Source organism: Silurus aristotelis (assembly GCF_946808225.1).
Source record: "Silurus aristotelis genome assembly, chromosome: 4".
NCBI lineage: Eukaryota > Metazoa > Chordata > Actinopteri > Siluriformes > Siluridae > Silurus > Silurus aristotelis.
The window spans coordinates 16757027-16767416 of record NC_139577.1 but is presented as its reverse complement, the minus strand read 5'-3'; the positions used below and the strand labels follow the sequence as shown (position 1 = coordinate 16767416).

The 10390-nt window shown below is 34.9% G+C and overlaps 1 protein-coding gene across 14 annotated transcripts in view; it reads right to left on the bottom strand.

The window, feature by feature from the left end:
* Positions 1–2060: 2060 nt before the first annotated feature.
* Positions 2061–10390, bottom strand: part of col13a1 (collagen, type XIII, alpha 1) — a 47516-nt gene continuing 39186 nt past the window's right edge. For 12 of the 14 annotated variants that reach the window (XM_083539340.1, XM_083539346.1, XM_083539344.1 and 9 more), the window contains 2 exons: positions 7255–7293; positions 2061–4184 (listed from right to left, as the gene is read on the bottom strand). In XM_083539340.1, the coding sequence (XP_083395466.1) occupies positions 4152–4184; positions 7255–7293 (72 nt within the window). In that variant the 3' untranslated portion in view covers positions 2061–4151. Of the gene's footprint in view, positions 4185–4405; positions 6690–7254; positions 7294–10390 lie in introns of those variants that run through there. The other 2 variants (XR_014533201.1, XM_083539347.1) reach the window with 2 other exon arrangements.

Genomic DNA, 10390 nt, shown 5'->3' with positions numbered 1-10390 from the left:
TACAGTCCAATCCATCCTCAAAGCTCCCATTCTTACTCCGGAATTTTATGGAACCACCCAAACTTCAACTCAATTGTCTGATCTGATTTCACAGAAAAGCTAATGTAATGCAAATTGTTGAAAAAGTTAATGCTAACCATAATCAAAGAGTGTCAGAACATAAAGTGGATTGCAGCTTGTTGTGTGCAGTATTTGGATCCCTGTACCTGCAATGGGCATGTGAGCATCAGACTATGGAGCAATGGAAGATGGTGGCCTTGTCCAATGAATAAGATTTTATTTTGCATTGTTTGGACAGCTGGGTCAAATGCCTCACTTACCTGGGGAAAGAATGACAACAAAATGCACTATGGGAAGAAGGCAAAGTGGTAGTGTGATGCTCTAGATAATGTCATGCTGGAAAACCCTAGGTCCTGTCATTCAAATGGATGTTTCTTTGACTGGTACCACCGATAGGGACTTTGATAATAGTAGTCTTTTATATAAAATCTTTGCGTTTAGATGTATGCCAGTGTAGGAAAAGGACTGTCCATTCTTCTTCCTCAATTGTTTCATCCTGGTCAGGGTCACCGTTGATCTGAATTAGCATGAGGAAGAAGACTATTTCTATTCAACATCAATGGGCTTTTGACGAATAATGATTTTGTGTTTAATGTTTACAATCAAATAGCTGTGGATCTTTTAGTAGTGATTGTAGTAGCTAAAGGAGCAGGTGGTACTTAATGGACATTTTCCATCCTAGCTAAGATGGCGCTGAGGTTCTTTCTGTGTTCCTGAAGTATCTGCTTTTTTCAAGACAACTACAGCTACTTTGATGCAGGTGCCATGGTGAACCAAAATTGCAACTATTTAACCAATAGTTTATATTGCTTATATTAAATACAATGAGAAGCCAACCAATAAGGTTTAACCAAACCTAATAAACTGAGGGTCTGTTGTAAAAAAAAAAAAAAAAGAATATATATATATTCTTCTATATATAGAAGATATCAGATATCATCTGATAAAAACTGAAGCTGTAAAACTGTAGCAAAGTAATAGTCAACATCAAGCACAAATATTTCCTCAACAGTTTATTGAGTGATATTGTATTATTGTTCTACAAATGGTAAATGATTGTTTTGAAGAACAGTTTAGCTAAAAAAAATCATATAAATAAATAATTAGGTCTTAAATGTTAAGAATTGCATACAATGGATCATTTTAATAACATGAATACATCATTACATCTCAGTGTTTAAAAAGAAAAAAGAAAGAACGAAAAAACCAAAAAGCAAACATTGCTTATATTTGCTAGATGACTGAGATTGTAGTTGAATACAATGTAATGCATAAAACAATATTAAACATGCAAGTGAATGTTCTTGTTAATGTTTAACCATAAAATTGCATTATTTTGTAGAAATGCCCTTGTATCCATTTATTTGGGTTGTTTGACTGTGCTAACTAAGAAAGAAAATGAGAACGTCAGTAAACTGCCTCCTGGTGTGCAGGCTGCATGCATTATAAAATTCAACCAAACTAATGAATCTGTAGTGTCATATATTGAGTATTGAACAAAACCAGACACAGAAGTCCACTGTATCAACACAGCCAAGCTAAAGCTAAGATCTATAGTTCAGAAATCAGAATGAACTGAGCATAAACTGGCATCCAAGTCTGCAGCTTGAGAGCTGTTGTAACAGAAAAATCATTACTGTACTCCTTGTACAGTTACTGCTATACAGGCAGCAATCAGCTAGGAAATCAGATTTATACAAATGCAACACTTCATATTATATACAAATAAAGAAAAACAGAATGAAATGGCCACTTAAAACACTATGCGACCTTACACACTCTTTCGTACATATAATTAGACATCATATAAAGAATATAACTGGCACTTTAAATATGATTTTGTAAATGTTATTGCTTTAACAGTTATTTATAGCTTAGGTAAAATCAAGGTCAATTAAAAGGTTTGAAGTACAGCTAGAACTAATTGAAACAACAACCAGATTCTATTTTACTGCATTTTTAGATCAACATGGCAATTACTTTTTTTTTTACTTACAAAGCCTACTTACAAAAAAAGACAATCCCAGATTTAAAACTATTTAGAACTATACCAATGAGTAATCTATTGTACATATTATAGTGAGTATGCTGTACAAAGCACAGTCTAAAATCAAGATACTGTACAGGTCATATCATTAGGGAAATGTTCTGTTTAAAAGATAAATGACAGTATATAACATTGCAAATGGCATGTGTGACAAATAAATTATAACACACTGCTTTCAATGTGCAAAATCAACAATCGAAAAAAAAAAAAAGTATGACCCAAGTATGATAAAATGAACACACCTTACAACAAATGCCTCAGTGGAGCTGATAATATGCTTTCAACTGTAGGTTTGTAAATTAGTAAATGTAAAGCAGTTTATTATTTCATTTTGTTTAAACTAAATGTTTTGAAAATGATAATAAAAAGTGAATTGATAGGAATTCGTCTGAAGCAAGTTAGGTCACAAGTAGGTATTTGCAAAATGAATGCTGTTTGAGTATTTAATAGTATTATAAAGTTATACTTCTATTTACATGCTTTATTTGCCAAAGATAATCATTATGCCGCACAGCTTTAGGACATTTACAACGTAATCAGCCATAAAAATTCTGTGATTGTAATTGATTTGTCGATGTATTTTATCTTTAAGCAAATTTTGAATCCAATTATTCTGAAATAACAGGTCACAAATTTAATTCAAAAAGTTGGGACAAATCAGGATTATTTTTCGTTTAGCAGAAGAAAAATGTAGAAAGATATCAGTATATATAAATATAGTTGATAACAAGCACTTAATGTGGATGAAGTCTAACAACAGTGTTCAATACAGTATAACATCAGGAATGCTTCTGTGCATTAGGCTACCCACATAAACAGATGTGTTAATAAAACACCTCATCAACTCCAAACTTCTACACATAAAAGCACGTTGCTTGTGAGAGATAAGGCATTTTGGTAACGCTTTTGTGTGATATCATTGACTAAGCCATACAGTAATCGTATGTATGGCTTACACATGCCTTTCGGTTGAATAACATTCATACCAGACAAACAGGAGTCTCTAAATAGAACTCTGGCCTACACAAAGTTCATTTTAAAAAGCTATATGACACCAGTGAATAAGCACTCAATAGGAAAAGTGACCAACTTTATGTGACCATTTTGATAAAAGAGCAGTTTCTTAAATGAAAAAATAAAAATGTTTCATAGTCAGGTCAGATATTATTCAATAAGCAATCAATAAAGTTTAGCTGCCTAGCATACAAGCGCGTTTAGAAAAGCTCACGCAACTGTGTTTCAGTGTTTGTTCAAAAAGCTTCGCTGTCGCAACATCGATCTCCAAATAGCACGATAATTACAATTACATGAAAACATTTTCTGTAAATGTCATTAGCCATTTAGAAATATATTGTATCAAACAGCTGCAAATTTTTTTTTGCCATGTTGTGATATCTGGATATCTGGCTATTTTACTATGAAGCTATTTGTAAATATAAATACATTTTTAAACATGTGATATGAATTGAGTTGTCGCTCTTTGAGCAAAGGCACATACAGTACAGCATGGTTCTGTATGTTTCCTGTCACTCTCAAGCTGACAAAAGGCAGTGAAAGAAGAAAATCAGGAATCATTAAAGGATTTTTTTTTTTTTTTTTTTTGGCTTGTTAGTCTGGAAACACATGACCACCGAGATGACATGTTCACTGAGCTGCGCTTAATTCTCAAATCACAATTACTGGTGTTAAATAATAATAAAGAGAAACAAAAACAAAAATGCTCATTTTTCACATAGTGAACATGATAATAAATGTGTATAAAATCTGGAGCAATGATACACTGTTTTTGTTGAGGCAGTTTCTCCAGTCAGAACCCTCAGCAGAAAAATGTCAAGATGAAAATTGCTCACGCAGTCCTACCAAAGAGAAGGGCGTTCACCTACGCCACCCTGTGGAGCCTCCCAGGAACATAACGTGTGCTTGAACTCTCATGACAGTCCTTGAAACAGCTATGGCAGGTCAGAACTCAAAGGTCTCCTCTTTAAGTTTCTTTGTATAGTTTAGAATAAAACCTCACCAGGAAGAGGTGGGTCTCAATTTGATATTACTTCTTAGCCAGCTGGAAAGGATTTTGACCCTTTCAATAAAACAAAAACATGTCAAATACAAAGCTGTTTGCAGATATTATTCTTGTCTAAGTGCTATAAAAAGTAAGAATCACACTTTTCACTCAGTGGGTGCAAGTCAGCACAACTCAATTACAAGTTAAAGACACAAGGAACCAACATGCACATAAAAAATACAGAAAATCTCTGAGCAAGACTTTTGTTTTTAGAAAATAAGACTGGTTTAAAGTGATAAGGGTTTAACTATGGTTTATTTGCATTTGACGTTTGTTGAAAAAGAGTTTCTGACATTATCCTTGGTAGCTTTCTCACTCCTGTTTGTAGGGGTATGGCAGCAAAATCCGAGGTATTTCAGCCTGGTGACTGGTTTACAGAGCTGACAGTTGTTAAAGCTTTAGTGAATCTTAAAAAGAACATGCTTCTCCTGATAAGCAGCAAACAATTAAATACAATAATCAAAATAACCACTCCTTCAATACACACATGACAACAAAACAATACAGATTAACAAACATTAGCTTGGGTCTCTCCTCATATGACTGGTTGCTGTTTAAAGTGTAATGGTTGTGAGTTGTCTTGGTTTTGCCTTCATCCTGATTGCAGCTTGTCACATGAGGTACAATAAGGTATAAAAGCATAATAACAAATGCAGCAGCTTGCTTGTCAATGAGCAGCAATGTACATATGGTATAACATTATTACAAAAATGTCTTCAATGGTATTAGTGAGGTGAATAACAAGGCACTACTCTAACATATGGCATGGGCTTACAAAAAATTGTAGTTGCTTAAAATAATCTAAACCGTAACTGCTATGCATGGCCTGTATAGAAAAAATTATTACATAGTGAGAGAAAATCTCATAAAGCTGCCCAAGAATTGCTCTGTTCATCGGTCAACTTTGAACTTTTTCTTTTTTCAGAAGACCTCCTTATTTACTGTTTATCAAAAACATTTACTGACTATATATGCTAATATTTTATGCATTAAAAAAAACTAATTGACTTGCTTAAAAAATCTCAGTGCCACATGAAAGTTTAGTTAAATATTTTTTTTTTTTTAGCATACACTACATTGCCACTATATTCACTCGTCTTTTTCCAAATGCAAATTAACTTAACAGCTTCAACTGTCTGGGACTAAAGTTTCCAAAAGGTTTAGGAGTGTATTAATGGGAATTTCTGACCATTCTTCCAGAAGCACATTTGTGAGTTCAGACACTGATGTTGGACGAGAAGGCCTGGATCGCAGTCTCTGCTCTAATTCATCCCAAAGGTGTTTTATCGGGTTTGAGGTCAGGACTCTGTGCAGGCCAGTCAAGTTCTTCCACACCAAACTAACTTATTCATGTCTTTATGGACCTTGCTTTGTGCACTGGTGCACAGTCATGTTGGAACAGGTACAAGTCCAAAATGTCTTGGTAAGCTGAAGCATTAACAGTTTCTTTCACTGGAACTAAAAGGACCGAGCCCAACTCCTGAAAAACAACCCCACATCATAATCCCCTCCTCCACCAAACGTTACACTTGACACAATGCAGTCAGAGAAGTACTGTTCTCATGGTAACCGCCAAACCCAGACATCGGATTGACAGACAGTGAAGCGTGATTCGTCACTCCAGAGAACACGTCTTCACTGCCCTAGAGTCCAGTGGCTGCATGCTTTACACCTCTGCACCCGATGCTTTGCCTTGCACTTGGTGATGTAAGGCTGGGATGCAGCTGCTCGAGCATGAAGCATTTTATGTGCTCTAACACTTCGTGGCCGAGTTGCTGTTGTTCCAAATCGCTTACACTTTGTTATTATACCACTAACAGTTGACTGTGGAATATTTAATAGCGAGAAGATTTCACAACTGGACTTATAGCACAGATGGCATCCCATCACTGTACCATGCTGGAATTCACTCGAGCTCCTGAGAACACATTCTTTCACAAATGTTTGTAGAAGCAGTTTACATGCGCAGGTGCTTGATTTTATACACCTGTTGCCATTGAAGTGATTGGAACACCTGAATTCAATGATTTGGATGGATGAGTGAATACTTTTGGCAATATAGTGTACTTTACAGATTACAGTGGTGGTCAGTGCTACACAACTTTTGGTGTCTACTTTAATCTCAGAAATGAGGGGTTTCCTCAAAAAAGGCCACTTCAAAAATACAGCTCCACTAATTAGTGCAGCATGGTCTGTTTCAGCTCATCAAAAAAACATTATACAATAAGTTAATAGGCACATATCAGTTAACATAATGCACAAATATCATGCATATGCTGCCTTGGTATATTTCCTCCTTAATCAAAACATTTTGCATAATGCCTAGGCACAGTATTAAATCCATTACATAAAAGAATTATTGCCAGTAATAAAAAATAAATGATAACAAAAATACATCTGTACAAAAGTCCTGCCAGTATTTTTTAGGATTTTCTATATTTTCCAAAATATAACAAAGCAAATAGTACAAAAATAAATATTATATTTACAATCAAACAAAACAATCTGGAATTAATGTCACTGCAAAACAAGAAACATCAAAAGCATCTGTTATTTCATGCATGGAGCAAACAGGTATTATTTCAACAATATTATTAGTGTAGTACTGTACTGTACATTCATATTAAAACAAATACAAAGTTATATACGGATTTTCAATCAGGTTACAATAATTAGGTTACCAAAAAACAAAAATGATAATAGTATGCCTCAATTTTAAAAATATACTTGAAATTTTTTATTATTATTATTATTATTTTACAGCCAGGGACCTATTTATTCAACAGATGCCTTTTTATTATTATTACTGATGTTTAAATGAAATCTACTCTGTAAATCTTTTCAGAATGAACAGAATAATAATAAACAAAATGTATAAGTATACAGGAGGTGCATTGTGATTTTCACCTCTAAAACTAAATGAACAATAACAAGTCCCCATAGATTTGCCTCACAAGGACTAGGACTACACTTTCAGAATGGTTGCATTACACGAGTTGTATTAGTAGGGAAGTAAAAAAAAGTCTTATTGCCACATCATGACAAATCAAAATGCATAAGAAGAGATAAAAAAAAAAAAACTTACTTTATTCCAACATCCTGGTACTGGGAGACCATCATCACCCTAAGAAACAAAAACCAAAGACAAATAAATAAATAAAATCTCCCAAACCACCATTCTGTCAATTTGCCACATACTTTTGCTAAATTATCAGCTTCATTTTTCACATAGGACACTCCATACTACATTATCTCTGCTAAGTCCCCTCTATGACCTGACAGCTACCAAAAAGGAGGGGTATAGCAAAGGTTAAAATGGGCTATAGTTAGTAAGTAATTGTGCACCTAAAATGCACTTACATGGTGAATTAATCTGATAAATTTAGGACAATGAGAGCATTTACAAGGTGGTTGTACCTATAGAGTGCACATGCAAACAGTACACAACCATTTGCTATGGCACTAGCATTTTGCAGGATATTCATGTAACAATCTTCTCATTTACAGTCATTCATCCCACAGCACTGAAAATTCTCAGCCCTGGTGTTGATTCATTCATTTTCTATAACAGCATGGACTCATAATAAACAGTTTTTTTCACCATAATGCAAATAAACAAGATTTTTACAAAATCTTGTTACTTAACAGTAAACATACACTTAAACACCTTATTAGTACATCTGCACAATTACTCATTGTTATTCATGTCATCGATGCAATGCATAAAACCATGCAGAATTAGGCTAGTAGCTTCAGATAATGTTTCCATCACACATCACAATCAGGGAAAAATTTTAGCTCAATGATTTTGATTTTTGGAGTCTAAGGATGGGGTAATTTGGAGGAGCTACAACTGCAGAGGATTACACTTTTGTCAGCCAAAAGAAGGTCTAATGAATAATTTCTGCTGAGGAACACATATTCAAGTCAGGTTTTGGCAACAGAATGAATCCAGATACCCAACCTGCCTTGTATCAATAGTACAGGCTGGTAGAGGTGGTTTAATGGTATGGAGAAGGTTTTCCTGGTACTTTGGACCCATCAATCAATCATCACTTGAATGTCTACTGTAGCTAAGTATTGTTGCTGACCATTTGTATCTCTTCATGGCAACAATTTACTATATTCTAATGCCACTTCTCTCTCATGCTTTTTCTAGCATGAAAATAGACTTTCACAAAATCACATGCTGATTTTATGAGCATGTGTTTGGTGACTAAAGTGGCCTATCCAGTTACCAGACCTGAATCAACGTGGTAGAACAAGAGAATCACAGCATGAAAGTGCACCTCTGCAAGATGTCACTCATGTCAGCATGAAGCAGAACCTCAAAGGAATGTTTCCATCTTTTGAAATGACGTATAATTTAAACTGTTTTGACAGCAATGCCACCCAGTACTAGCATTGCGCTAGGTCTGTGTTCGTAATTAAGTGTTCAGTGAGTGAATATTACAATATTCAGAATCATAGGCTCATCATCAAGGCTTTTATATCCCCAGTTAAGCCCATTTCCCTGCTGAATATTTTAGAAGATATTGTCTTAGATGTGCCAGATTAAAAACATTTTATAAATGTATCTTCACTTTACTTTAATAAAGATCTACATATCATTCAGTTACATTTGGTAGCTTGTGTCATTGCCTAACATTTTCAAGGACCTTTCACATGATATTTTCCCTCAGAAGCCAAGATGCTTTGAAACTGTGTAAACAACACAGATAACTTCTACTACATTTGTGCAGGTGCAGTATAATGGCAGTGGTAAAAAAGGCATACCACCTATATTTTGGATGCAAAATAGGGATCAGGACAAGAGTTGGGAATCCCCATTATTGTTGCACTACATGTGCAACTTATCTGCGTCAACTTCTTACACTCGCATTTAGAATATTTCTATTTGAACTGTGGGGCAGTGAAGCATGGGGAGAGATTCCACTAGGACACCGCTGGCATGGAGAAAAGATACCAAGGGAAATGGAGGCTGTCCATGTTTGCCAATTACTGCTGGAATCTCTCCAGGGATGATCCTACTGCGGTTCACAAAAAAAAAAAAACGAGCAAAAATGTGCCGTTTAAATAGCGAATAAAGATGGAACCTTGCCTTTATCTGATGTTAGAGCTTTTACTCTGTAATTATCTGATATTTACATTATATTTTCTAGGTAAATTTTTTTTTTTACAATTTTGATGGTAGTATAGGAAGCTACCACAGTAATGGGACCAACCCACCCACAAATCGGTCAGTTTTTCATGAAAAAAGCATGAAAACCTTACATGAAAAAAAAATTATAATAAAAAAAATAAATGAATAGTTATGTGACTGGTATCAATAAAAAGATACATTTTTAATAATTGGTGTGGAATCATTCACATTGTTATATTACACTTTGCAGAAAATGAATGATGCATACCCCCTTAACCCCCCCCCTTCTAATTTTTAATTATTTTGATGCAATTTTGACCTTAAGCTGTATCTTGGAAACTAGAGTCAATTAACACTTAGGACTTAATTTTCTAACACCTTTTACATATGTATTATATTTAGGACTTATAAGAACTGGATATACACATCCAGTACACTGGGAGGGATTTTACAAAATCCATGCTTGTTAGCTTTCAAACATTATCTTCAAAGAATCTTTAGACATGCAAAATGCATTTTTCTGATTTCCTATCAGTGAAATCCACTGGAACAAATGTTTCTGATTCCTGACATGGGGACTCACTGCCCTTCATCATACGAAACATTACTAACTGCTGACACTCTCAGTCAAGCTGATCAAGTAATTAGCAACCTGCTGATAAATTTTATCAAGTCGTTTTATCAAGACATGGTATCAAAAGGTTTTGAGACTAGTTTTTATAACACACCAACAGAAGGCAGCACAAGGCTACATGCACAGTCACAGGGAGCATTGACCTTAATAAGTCAGTGTGCAAAAAAAACCTACATCCTTTGTACATCGGGAGATGTGCAACCGGTGCTATTCTGACCACGTGCATTACCACGTCTGCTATTTCATCTTCAACAACAAGTTAGAACAAAGATCCAACGTAAAATTCTGCAGGAACTGGCGAAGTCTGCCACAGAAACTTTTGACAGTATTGAGCAATTTTACAGTCATTCTGCAATGAGTTGTTCTGAGTGGCACATGCATTTCAAGAGCGAAAGAACTTTACTGGAAAATGATTAGAGATCAGAAGGACCTTCGACAAGCTCA